At 30.7% G+C, this 13,394-nt stretch overlaps 2 protein-coding genes across 6 annotated transcripts; one reads left to right on the top strand and one right to left on the bottom strand.

The window, feature by feature from the left end:
- Window positions 1–3,047: 3,047 nt before the first annotated feature.
- On the top strand, window positions 3,048–4,069 carry LOC130666146 (pre-mRNA-splicing factor syf2). The gene is made up of 2 exons (XM_057466935.1): window positions 3,048–3,284; window positions 3,362–4,069. The coding sequence occupies exons 1-2, from the start codon at window positions 3,207–3,209 to the stop codon at window positions 3,959–3,961; spliced, it is 678 nt and encodes a 225-aa protein (XP_057322918.1). The 5' UTR covers window positions 3,048–3,206; the 3' UTR covers window positions 3,962–4,069.
- Window positions 4,070–5,449: 1,380 nt separating this feature from the next.
- LOC130666136 (TGF-beta-activated kinase 1 and MAP3K7-binding protein 2) lies at window positions 5,450–12,941 on the bottom strand. Of its 5 annotated transcripts, XM_057466910.1 has the most exons (9): window positions 12,704–12,941; window positions 9,593–9,731; window positions 8,948–9,407; window positions 8,310–8,867; window positions 7,635–7,786; window positions 6,454–6,547; window positions 6,119–6,382; window positions 5,638–5,694; window positions 5,450–5,572 (listed from the first exon to the last, which is right to left on the bottom strand). In XM_057466910.1, the coding sequence occupies exons 2-9, from the start codon at window positions 9,698–9,700 to the stop codon at window positions 5,547–5,549; spliced, it is 1,719 nt and encodes a 572-aa protein (XP_057322893.1). In that variant the 5' UTR covers window positions 9,701–9,731; window positions 12,704–12,941; the 3' UTR covers window positions 5,450–5,546. The 5 variants fall into 5 exon arrangements, with proteins under 5 accessions (XP_057322893.1, XP_057322891.1, XP_057322890.1 ...); XM_057466908.1 differs by lacking the exons at window positions 5,450–5,572; window positions 5,638–5,694 and having other exon boundaries at window positions 5,744–6,382; window positions 9,593–9,744; XM_057466907.1 differs by lacking the exons at window positions 5,450–5,572; window positions 5,638–5,694 and having other exon boundaries at window positions 5,744–6,382.
- Window positions 12,942–13,394: the final 453 nt, after the last annotated feature.

Here is a 13,394-nt window from a genome sequence, read left to right as displayed (position 1 = left end):
TTTAGCAGCAACTTAACCATTCGTTCATTTTGACGAAATATGGCAACAGTTAATGCCGGCCATGTAAACTCTGTTTTAGGCACCTTATAAAATTTTGCTCCGGAATCAATCAATAGTTCGGCTGTACGAAAATCGTCGTTTTCAACAGCGATAGCTAATGGAGTCATTCTTGGAACTTTGTAACGATTTATTGTTAGCGTCCCTAAAAAATTTACGTCGGCACCACCATTTATTAATTTTTTAACAATATCGAATTTGTTTTCACGGGCTGCTACCATAAGAGCTGTACCGTTAAGAAAATTTATCTGAGCGTCGATATCCACTTTGTTTACTAGAAGATAATCGATGAATTCTTCGTCAGACATCAATACCGCCCAATGCAACATCATTATACACATGTCATCATTTTTTAGAGGTATTTGTTCGTTAATGTCAATAATTCCGCGTTTCACTTTATTACGATAATCTTCATAGATCGATTGATCTTCTAAACATTCACTGGATAGTTTGTCACTCTGTAAGTTCTCCATTCTTGATTTCAAAAGAAATTAACGAAATAAAAATTTTTTGAACTCACTGTAACTTTGTGTAATTTAAATTTAAACTTTCGAACTGCTAGTGATGGTCTAGCTTCGATTAGGGACTGAAGACGACTGTGCTAATGATCGGAGCCTTGTTAAACTTTTCGGCATCATACTCCTCCTTTTCATATTCATACAATAGATTGCCATCTGTCTCTCATTAAAGACTGTCTACGTATTATATTACGTAGACTAAAATTCATTTTATGTTCAAGGTATAGTTATCGTACTATACAGACATTATTGAAGAAAGGACTGCAAGCTTAAGTACTTATAAGAAAAAATGTAATTATCTGAACGCTTTTAAAATTTGAAGATGATTCATCGGCCGGACTCCGAAATATTTATAATTTTTAACAGCATGTTTACGTATACATTGACGAAGAGAAGATATAAAACGGCCCTTTTCAGGACCACAAAATTTTTAAAAATGTAAATTACTTTTAAAAAAAATACTAGTCTATCAAAAAAATCCAGCTCAGATTTCCATAAAATTCCCCCATGGTGTTTTCGGGGATTCTACGGTTTCCGTGGCGCCGCCAAATGACCGCGAATTCATATAGAACTCAACAAAATAAGACTCTTTTAAAGAATAAAATTTTTCGATATCTCACTTAGTTTTCGAGAAAAATCGATTTTGGGAAAAATGTGATTTTTTAAAAAAAGTTAAAAATTTCATTGACTAATATCTTCAATTTTTTTTGAATTTTTTTCGAAAACTACATTTAAAGATGAAAATTTTGAAAAAAAAACGTCTGAATTAGTCCATTTTTGAAAAAGTTAATTTGAAAAAAAGTGTTATTTCGTCAAGTTCTACAAGAATTCGCGGTTATTTGACGGCGCCACGAAAACCGTAGACTTCCCGTATTTTCCGATGGGTTTCCAAGTAATTTAACACTATAATTAACAATATTAATTAATTTATGAAATTATTGAAGATTAATTAAAAATTAAATTTAACGAAGAATTTAAATATATAAATAATAATAATAATTAATTGTTAGCATAAAATTATCAAGCAGAGTAAAAAACTAAATTATAAGAACATTTAAATTTAAATTTAAATATTTAATTATTTTTCTTCAGAAACTTTGGCGCACTTTTTTTTAAATTTCACTATTTTAATTAATTAATTAATTTATTTAAAATTTATAAATTGTCATATTTGTTGCACTATACTCATCATACATTTATTCACATGTGCAGCATCGGGTGGGAGAAACGTAACTTGTAGTGGGAGTGAAAAAAATGAGTTGCGCGCGCGCGTACTTTCTGGACGAAGGACAAGCAGTGCTGCCAGAACGTGGGATATTTCTACCCCTTCCAGAGCGCCTCGCGCGCGGTGCACACACTCAACTTTGTCTATCGGTGTGTCGGGAAACCGAATGAAGCCGAGAGAAACCGAGCGCAGTAGACAAGCGGAGGAGAAATGTTACTCCCACCATGCGTCATTTCGTACCCGCTCAGAGTTGCGTGTTCAAATCCGCACTCGAATTTCATTTTTTTTTTTTTTAATTATTTTTTAACGCAATTAATTTTTAAATATTTTTCTGTTCAAATATTTTAAATAATTAATAATAAAAAATTTTTTGACAAACTTCAATGGCTGTAAAAGTTCTATGGGATATCGGATATAAATACCATACATATTTTTTCTTCTGAATATATAGTACACAGCAACAAGTTTTTGTTTTATATCAATTTTCTATGGGTTTTCTATCGATTTTCTATCACAGCAACAAGTTTATGTTTTATATCAATTTTCTATGGGTTTTCTATCGATTTTCTATCACAGCAACAAGTTTATGTTTTATATCAATTTTCTATGGGTTTTCTATCGATTTTCTATGACAGCATCAAGTTTATGTAATACCATACAAATTCTATATAAAATTTATACCCATAGTAATACCATACAAATTCTATATAAAATTTATACCCATAGTAATACCATACAAATTCTATATAAAATTTATACCCATAGTAATACCATACAAATTCTATATAAAATTTATACCCATAGTAATACCATACAAATTCTATATAAAATTTATACCCATAGTAATACCATACAAATTCTATATAAAATTTATACCCATAGTAATACCATACAAATTCTATATAAAATTTATACCCATAGTAATACCATACAAATTCTATATAAAATTACAGCCATTGAAATTTGTCAAAAAATTTTTTATTATTAATTATTTAAAATATTTGAACAGAAAAATATTTAAAAATTAATTGCGTTAAAAAATAATTAAAAAAAAAAAAAATGAAATTCGAGTGCGGATTTGAACACGCAACTCTGAGCGGGTACGAAATGACGCATGGTGGGAGTAACATTTCTCCTCCGCTTGTCTACTGCGCTCGGTTTCTCTCGGCTTCATTCGGTTTCCCGACACACCGATAGACAAAGTTGCGTGTGTGCACCGCGCGCGAGGCGCTCTGGAAGGGGTAGAAATATCCCACGTTCTGGCAGCACTGAGGACAAGTCGTATTGCAACGTATTGAAAATTGGAATCAAACTGTTGTGTTTGTTTATTTTTTGGAAGTCTAAAAATAATATTCGTGATTTAAATTTTTAATTTTATTGTGAAAATTGTTTATAATTAATAAATAATGTCTGCGGAAGCTGGTACAAGTAAACCGAGTCTTGAAGATCGTATGAAAAAATTACGTCAATTACATACATTACGAGTAAGTATATTATAACCTATAAAATTTATATTTATTTATTTATTTAATTAACTAATAAACGCATACAATTATTACAGAATGAAGCGCGTTCATTAAATCACAAAGAAGTCGTCGAAGAAGACAAACGAAATAAATTGCCATCGAATTGGGAGGCGCGAAAACGTCAAGCGGAGTGGATTTTGCAAGATGAGGAAGCCAGAAAAAAAGCCCAGGAACAAGGATTGGATTATGACAGACAAAAAATGTTGAATGTCGATGCGATAGAAGCTGAGCGATTGGACAGGAAGAGGAAGAAGAAAAATCCTGACCCAGGTTTCGCTGATTTTGAACAGGCGACTGTTAGACAGTACAATCGGCTGGTAAAATCCATGAAACCCAACATGGAAAGCTACGAAAAAGCTAAAGAGAAACTGGGACTCGCTTTTTACGGTGACAGAAACACGATTCTCCATGGTCTCCATGAAGATAAAAAGGAGGCTGTTGATAAAATGGTCGAGGATCTGGAGAAACAGATTGCAAAGAGAGAAAAATACAGCAGAAGGCGGACTCATAATGATGATGCTGACATTGATTACATCAATGAAAGAAACGCTAAGTTTAATACCAAGCTTGAGAGGTTTTATGGTGAACATACTAGAGAAACTAAACTTAATTTAGAACGTGGTACTGCTATTTAATTTTGGAAATTTTATTTAAACTGTTTAACAAATAATTTAATTAATTTTAATAAATGAAATAAAATTACAAACTTCATTTTTTATAAAATTAATTTTTTTTCATTTAAATATTCACAGTTAATTTATTTAATTAAATTACACGACCCAACTTTAAACTCCTGTAATATTTAAAATTTTAATTAAAATTAAAAAAAAAAAAGTTAATAAATCTTAAGAAATAAAACAAAATTCAGAAAATTTTTATTCTCAATATAATTAATTTTACGATCCTGAAGTTAGCAGCCAATTAAAAATTTTTTGATTATTTTTAGGACAATTAAATTTGAAGAAAAAAAAAAACTAAAAATATGCACTTGTAGAAAATTTCAAAGACTACAAGTGCAATTTTTTTAAATATTTTTTTTTATAATTTACCGTCTGAAAAAAAATCCAAAAATTGTTAGACGTCGGCTAACTTCAGTATCATTTAATTTTTTAAAATCTAAATTCGTATTCGTAGTATAATTATATTTCTAATTTACGGTAATGACTTTTTAATGGGACAGATATTGTAATTAGTCTCTATTTTAAAGAACATTGACCATTGAGATCGGATAGTTTAATAATTACAGACGTAAGTATGAACAGGACCTGATTCCCAGTAGGTTGGAAATCGTAGTAAGAGTTACTTGAAATCATTAGTCCTTAAGATCCATTATAGTTTGGGTATTTAAGTCTCCGTCTTGTAAAGAAATCATCACTTTACTTGCATCTGCAGTCAGTGAATCGTTAACTATCACGATGAACACAAGTGTTGAAGAGTCGCTAAGTGCAAGATTTGAAGATTCGCTAAGATGGAACTTGCGTACAAAGTTCCATCAGTTTTGTATTAAAAACTTGAGTTCAAATTTGAAAATAGAGGAAAAAAATATAGACGACAACAAGGATTTCCTGTTTTCATCAGCACCTGGAGCTAAGGATACCTGGTGTTTCAGAACAACGATCAATCATCAGGAAGACGATTCGCATTGGATGACGCACAAGCTCACTTGCGTGAACTCGGAAGATATTTTTATTTACGCCACGATATCGTGTTATGTGGAAGATCGCCAGCAGGGTCGCGTTCTTTTTCGAAGGGCCAACTACAACTTTTATCAAGGTCTTTCGACGTCGAACATGAACTTCCATAAGATTGGCGACATGTTTCCGAAGCATCAACACCCTGACATAAAAGTGGAGTTACCTGATGATAAATTGAGTATTTGGTTGGAACTTACGATTCACCCTGATGCCGCTCCTGATATATCAGAAATATTTGTACAAATTTAATAAATAACAGCTAGTTTATGTATACATTAAATAAAAAATGGTCTAAAATGGGCCTATTCAGATTTTTTTTAAGTTTAAAAAAAAATGTAATAGATCTAAGAAAATAAAATTAAAGAATTTACATTTTTAATAAAATTAATTTATTAATTTTTTACATTACAATGTTTTTATTATTATTAATTACAATAAATAAAAAAATGATATACGTAATTTATTATTTTAAATTCAATCATAAATTTGATTTTTTATTTAAATATTTACATTTAATTTAATTAAATTACACGACCCAACTGTGAACAGTTCCTGCAATAAATAAAAATTATTCAAAATTTAAATAAAATGTTTGAAAAAAAAATTTGAAAACTTACTTCTAGGTGAAAAATTATGATGATGAGTGACTCTGATATGAATATCTTGAGTTTCGGCTGAAAATTTATTTTAATGATGAAAATAAATTCAATTGCGGATCAATAAAAAAAACTCATGATTAAAAAAAAATGTCTGTTTATTAATTAATTATTAATTAGTCAATATCACAAAAAAAACAAAAGCTTACATTTTAATTTTAAAAGCATTAAATTCTTATAAGTAATTTATGTACAGTTTAATTTTAAAATTAATTTGTATTTTATCTTAAATATTTTTAATATGTACAGTAAAAATTAAAAAAATATACGTGCAGTTATTGGAAAATACACAACTGGAGTTAGAAAATAAATAAAAAGGCACAACATTAAACGCGCGATGTCGATTGCTTTGAAATATTAGACACCAATGAGCTCGAACTCGCACTCGGCTGCTGGGTTTGCGGTTGCCGATTTATAATCCGCGGCCGGTTATTTCTCGTACCTGTGTCTTCAAGTTCTCGGAAACGGGGCATAAGACACACTTCGCATATGTCTATCAGGGGATGATTATCAAAAGTACACTTTTCGCAAATCCACGAGGGACCGTCGCGTTCCTCCTCGTCTTGGTTACTCTGGAGATTTTGAGCACTCGGGTCCCAGGCTGGCGGGACGCTGGGCAACGGCGGCGGAGACGTCACTGGTAAATTTATCGGCTGCCCGCGATAAATTCCATGGTAAAATTCTTCATTAGTTTCTCCCAGTGGTACTGGAAATTAAATTTCATTAAGTTGTTTATTAATTATTGGATTTATTTATTTACTTTGATTTAAATTTTACCATTTGGATTAATGCTTTTATCAACTTCGTTTGTTAGTAATCCACATTCGAGCTCCAGTTGATAAATTTCACTTCTCAATTCTATTGCGCGTTTCTAAAATAATAAATTTATGTTAATGTATAGAGTTTATATATAATAGAGTGTCTCAAAAAATCGACTTTTTTTTTTTTTCTTGAAAAACATTGAAAAATCGACAGAGTATCTCTAGACAAAGACCCTGTTAAAATATGAGACCTTAATATTAATATTTAAAGGTGGCGATTCACGATTTTCTATTTTCCATTTAAATAACATGGGAAAAAAAAAAATTTAATTTTAGAATTTTATACCTCGGCGATGGCTTATTGAACAGATAAGTTCAGGATATATTTTTGTAGGGAATTGAACGCTCTACAAAAAAAGTCTTTTATCATTTTTTGATAAATCCATTTGTTTAAAAGTTATTGGAGCTCGAAGTCAAGTTAGAGTAAATTTCGAGATCTTTTTACTTTTCCGGCGAAACTATCGGACTTATCATAAAATGTCATGAGATCTTTTTTGTAGACAATTTTATTTCCTACAAATTATCATTGATAAATTTTTTTCAAATTCTGCATTTTTTTCTAGTTATTTCCATTTTAATGCCAAGCTCTTAAAATCGATCAGAACACTACTTTTTTAGAAGCTTGGCATTAAAATGGAAATAACTAGAAAAAAATGCAGAATTTGAAAAAAATTTATCAATGATAATTTGTAGGAAATAAAATTGTCTACAAAAAAGATCTCACGACATTTTATGATAAGTCCGATAGTTTCGCCGGAAAAGTAAAAAGATCTCGAAATTTACTCTAACTTGACTTCGAGCTCCAATAACTTTTGAACAGATGGATTTATCAAAAAATGATAAGAGACTTTTTTTGTAGAGCGTTCAATTCCCTACAAAAATATATCCTGAACTTATCTGTTCAATAAGCCATCGCCGAGGTATAAAATTCCAAAATTAAATTTTTTTTTTTCCCATGTTATTTAAATGGAAAATAGAAAATCGTGAATCGCCACCATTAAATATTAATATTAAGGTCTCATATTTTAACAGGGTCTTTGTCTAGAGATACTCTGTCGATTTTTCAATGGTCTTCAAGAAAAAAAAAAAGTCGATTTTTTGAGACACTCTAATATATATGTATGTATAATTTTATACCTCGAGAGACACAATTGGATAAACTGGACCCTGGATAGCATTAATTTCTTTTTTTATAGCCTCAAGTCGTCCTTTTTCTATTTTTAATTCCTTGGCAAGTTTTTCTTTCCTCAAAAGCTGCTCCGTTATTAATTTTTTTTGATTCTCTGTTACTAAAAAAAAAAAAAAAATTTGAATCAATTTCACTTCAAAAATTCATGCATTTACTATTGGGCCAAATTAACCCAATTCTAGGAATTAGTTGACTTGATGATTTATCAATAAACGTCTGCTAGTTCAATGTCTTGCAAGCATGTTATTAAAAGAAAAAATAAATAAATAAATGAAGTAGATGTCGGGCTGTCATCAAAGTAATTTCTGAATGTCTCTGATAAATTATTAATACAAGACTGGGATGTAATAAAGTTTTGTTCTTCAAGTAGAACAGATAAGACTGTTGTGACGTTTCACAAACGCGTGGCGTATAAACGGTAATGCCAGAGGCAGGTCAGGTGATCAAAGAGATGTAGGACCTATGTATAGACACGGGCGTGGGTCAGGAATGCGTAAATATCTCGTTCTCGACGCAAATGTGTGGGTGGGATCATAAAATTAAGCCTAAAGTACAGTTATCATGGATATAATTTAGATTCTAATGATGAATTTTAATTGAATAAATAAATAGTAGACAAGTACCTGAATATTGAGAGAGACGGCTGAGATCAATACTGACAGCGTCTTTAATTTGACTAGGGAATGAAGACACGGGATTGCTTGGTGTTGTTGGTAAACTGCTGGGATTGCTGATGATCCCGATTGCTGGAGCTGATGGTGTCGTTGGTGCGCTCATTGTCGTCGTAGGACGTGGCAACTGACTTGGAGGACCAGCTGGCAATCCTGGAGGTCTATGAGGAGATGCGACGGGAATCAAACTGTTGGGTCTTGCATGACCCATAGGTGGTCTTATTCTTGCCGCGGCAACGCTCCCGATATTTCCGGGGCCGATGCTGATCTGGAGACGGCTTTGGAACCCACGTGGATCCACTGATGAGGTTGAGTAGGTGAGACTTGAACCCTGGGACCTGATGTCTATCGGCGATTGAGGTTCAGATGAAGGCGGTCGTAGGGTCAAGCTCACTGAGGTATAACTTCTCGTCTGATCTGGATTTATTTGATCACGTGATTCAGGAATTGGTCGCGAGTCGACTGCCAAGTCGTTCCGTTTGCTCTTGGGACTTTGGACGGTTCGAAAATCTAGGGTTGGTAATTTAAAGTGTTAATTATTTTTTATCAGTTGAACTACTTCTGGAAATGCTGATAAAACTAAAGCTTACCCCGATTACTAGCGGGACTGCAGGCAACGTTAACATTAAGCTCAAACCCAGAGGAATTTATATTCCTGATGGTACTAAAATTATCAACGGGACTTGTCAGTTGATTTCCTGACGATAAATCATCGAAGAAGCCTCGGGTGGAATAAGCCGCGGGTGCTGACGAGGGTCCAGATCTCAAGGGATTGCAATGAATCTGAGGCAAGGGAGGTAATAAAACACGTCGGGTTGAGTGTAAAGGCGATCGACGTGTTGGTCCGATGTCCAGAGAAACTGGACGATGAGCTTTTGGAGATTGATGACTGTGACCTGCAAGATCTATTTGTGTTCTCAGGTTTTCCTCGGGTAAACTCATGCCCCGGATATTTAAATCCGGTGCTGGTGGTGGAAATGCTCCTGGCGAGGGTCGCAATTCTTGGGTCAGACGCAAACTCTCTGTGCATGTCTCCCTGTCGTGGCTGTTCTGCAACACGAATTTTTAAAATTTAATTTCTTTGGTCAATTAAAATTACAAAATAGATTTTTTAATCGTTAAATTGTTTAAAACTCGTGCAGTTAATCTCCTTAATTAGGCAGCTTAAAGTAATTAATTAATTATTAGGTGAATTGCTGGGTTTATCAAAGGGCATGATGGCTTTCTTGATGTACCTGGGCAATGCATTCGGAAACAACGTGATCTGGTAGGGCAGGAAACTGCTGCTTCAGCTCATGGAACAGCTGCATGATGGCGATGTTAGAGCAGTGGCAGTCCCCCATCGTAGGACCCCATCCTTCCGGCAAAATCTACCTGCATTAATTCTCTTATATATTTATTTAGATATTTAAAATCCTATCCAATATTATTATGTATCTAATACACCTGTCAGATGTCACACAATTAAACGTAATTGCGCAATACAATAAATACCATTACACGAAACAAGTTGATGCCAGGAAAATATCGCAAACGAAATAACGTCATGACGATTATTGTCAACTGACGTACGAATTTAAATTAAACACTTTGAGTTTGAGTGTAAATGTTAGTAGTTCTGGACCACAAATTACGATAAAGTCCACGGAAAATCTCGCAGAACACGATAATGGTTCATAACCAGATCATTTATCTTTTTAGCTGTCCTCCCATTTTACTATTTTCTCATGCCCAGTATTTCACATCTGCGGTTTCTCTTATCTTATTATATTATTTACAAAACACCATTTAAATTACTCGTTAAATTTACATACTCGTGTTACAGTACTACAATAACAGTTATGAAATTATTTTAAATATTTACTACTTCATTTCCTGGATTTACGGCATTACATTTATCACCTCTTATTTTATTTACTACATACATGCAAATATATATTGGTCTATTAATTATTTTCCTTATTTTTGATAATAAATCGAAAATTTAAAAGAATTTTTAATTTCGAAATTCGCGGGCTTTGATAATTGAATTCAAATTTTTAAAATCGTTTTATTTGAATAATGATTGATAAATTTGAGATAAAACATAAATTCGATGTAAATATACTTGACTATTAATTTTTTTCCCTATTTTTCAAGTAGGAAATCAAAAATTTTCAATTTAAAAAATTGGCGGGCTTCAAAAATAGAATTCGAATTTTCTAAATCTGTTTACTTTAAAAATAATTAAAAAATTTGAAATAAAAGATAAATTTTGAGTGAATATATCAGATTATTAATTATTTTCCCTATTTATGAAATCAAAAATTTAAAATTTTCAAAATTCGCGCGCTTTAAAATAGAATTCAAATAAATAATTTTAAAAAATTCAAATATTTTATAAGCCAAAATAGGTGGTTCCATTTCTGCATATTTATGACAAATATATGTACACATATATATCTAGATATATGATATAAAATAAAATGATTTAGTATCCACCTGGCAAGTTATTTGCAATCAGCGATTAACTTTGTTGCCCGGTACTATATCCAGTGATTTAAATATCTTAGTGTACATTTAAGATTATTTATATTATTATTATACATAGCGAATATATATATAGTTAAATAAATTGAATTTGTTACGGATTCAAATCCAACGCCAATTTATGAAATTCAGCTGCCAGGTATATTAATTTTCAAACTATAGAATAAAAATATAAATAAATTGTTTATTTTCTTTCCATCTTATATCGTCTTTTTATGAATTAAAATAGTTAAATTGAATTAATTATCTTGATAATTAATTTAAATTAAATTTGTAAGACACATTTGCATGTCCATCACAAAAAGATAAGCCGAATTCCAGTCTGTCGGGTTAAAAGATATTTGTGTCATGAAAATACGACGAGACTGCAAGTCTGGCTTAAGTCTTTTGAATGTTGGCGAGGTTTAAAAAAAATCTAAAATGAAATTTAAAAAAAATCCGATGCTCAAGAAGAAGAAGAAGAGGAAAAAGAACAAGTAGAAGGTAAATGGATACTTGCATACCGGAGTTTAACTTATTTTTTTAACATTTCAACATGACGGAATTCATCTAAAATCAAGAGAGCGTCGACGTGGAATTTAATTTTCCATTTGTCTTCCGGTTTTCACTCCATTATTATTTTAGTTTTAAAAAATCTTATTTATTCATCTACAAATCGTACCTTTTTTTTTTCTAGACGAACATTAAAAAATTTTTTGAAAATTCTGGAAAATTAATTTCGCGGCTCGTAAGTTTTCAAAAATTTTTCTCGGCGCTTTTTTTTAATTGCGCTGATTATATAAGTCGTCATTTGCTGGGGGGCAACTTGGTCATATTGATTTAAAAAAAAATTATTATAGAAATTATTAATGAAAAAGAAAAAAAAATGGCAGTAGTAAAAAATTTTGTGAAAGTAAAATTACAAATTATTTTTCAAGTGAATTAAAATTGAATTATTGATGTAATAGATTTAAAATAAAATATATGAAGAAAATAGGGTGAAACCCAAGAATAATAATTGACGTGTGACGTTTTTAAAAGAGGAGCTTAAGCTGAAGCTTTTTAGAAGAGCGTCGACTACCTCACGTTGCACCAAAAATAAACGCCAACCTGAAAATAATATTACTTGGTTTTTTTTATTTTATTTTTCTATACGAGTTTTAAATTTTACATTTTTTTTTTTTTTTTTGTTACTCACTAGTTGTATAAAAAAAATGTCAATTAATTTTTGGAGCTAAAAATTATAAAAATAAAAATATTTAAAAATTATTTTGTAATTTACTTGTAATTATTGTAAATAAATAAATAAATATATTTTGTAAATTTATAAATAAATCTAAATATAAATATTATATTTATTAGTTCTTTGAATTAGTTACGATGGCGCACGTGATCAGCGAGTAGTAAAACCAATCGGTAATTCAGGCCAAAACAATGAATGAAATTGACGTTCTCCGACACTTATTTTTTATTTAAACAATTATCTATTATTTTTAAATTAATAATTTACAACACAAGTTAAATTTTGATTTTTAATTTTGGCGGCAGAATTCAAAAGTTCATTTAAATAAAACTATGAATTTTTAATTCTAGGTCAGTGTAGACTAGGAAATTAAAAAAAAATTTTTATTTATTTAAGTGATCAATTAAATTAAAAAAAACAAAAATTATAAACTTTTAAATTACGGCGCGAAAATAAATAAATTTGAATTTTCAAATGAGTTCAAATAGAAAATTGAGTATGTATGAGTACTGAGTGATAAATAATTGTTATTGATTAATGAATAGAATATAAATTGAGGAAAAAAAAAAAAAATAATAATAATAATAAAACTTACCGGACCATCGAGATGTCGCACTCGATAATTTAACACTCCAACAAACTAAAAAAATAATTATCACTTTAAATAACTTGTATTGTATTGCGCACTAATTATTAACTATTATTTCTGTGTACACAAACATTATGACAATTAAATATTAGGTACTTAATAATTATTATTTATTGGAATTTTTTAGTACTATATTGTGAGTCAAGTAATTACGACGACTGTCCGACGACCAACTGATCAGCTGTGCAATTTTTAACTGCGCAAGTCAGTTGAACTTGTAATTATTATTATAATTTTTTTTTTAATTTTATTAATAAATTTTTTTTTGTATAATTTAAGACAAAGAAAAATTGCGTAATGTTTTTTATTTCTGTAAATTTAATATTATTAGTGTTTAGATGAAAATTGAAATTTTCAATGACTCAAGTAGTGGATTGCAGATCCCTCGCGGTTTTGGAAATACCGAAATAATACCGGAATTATACGGTATAAATACTGCATAAATATGGTATTACTCAAGTTATTTTGGCCAGTTTTTTGCCGCATTACTACCAAAAATTTACGAAATAAATTCAGAATATTTACGGTAATAAAACAGAAAATATACGGTATTTTAACCGCATTGTAACCGTATTTATACAGCATATTTTCGGCATTATTGCAGCATCAAACCGTTCTACCCGAAAAAAAAAATTAT

This window comes from Microplitis mediator, chromosome 3, assembly GCF_029852145.1.
Source record: "Microplitis mediator isolate UGA2020A chromosome 3, iyMicMedi2.1, whole genome shotgun sequence".
NCBI lineage: Eukaryota > Metazoa > Arthropoda > Insecta > Hymenoptera > Braconidae > Microplitis > Microplitis mediator.
This window is presented reverse-complemented; position numbering and strand designations above follow the sequence as displayed.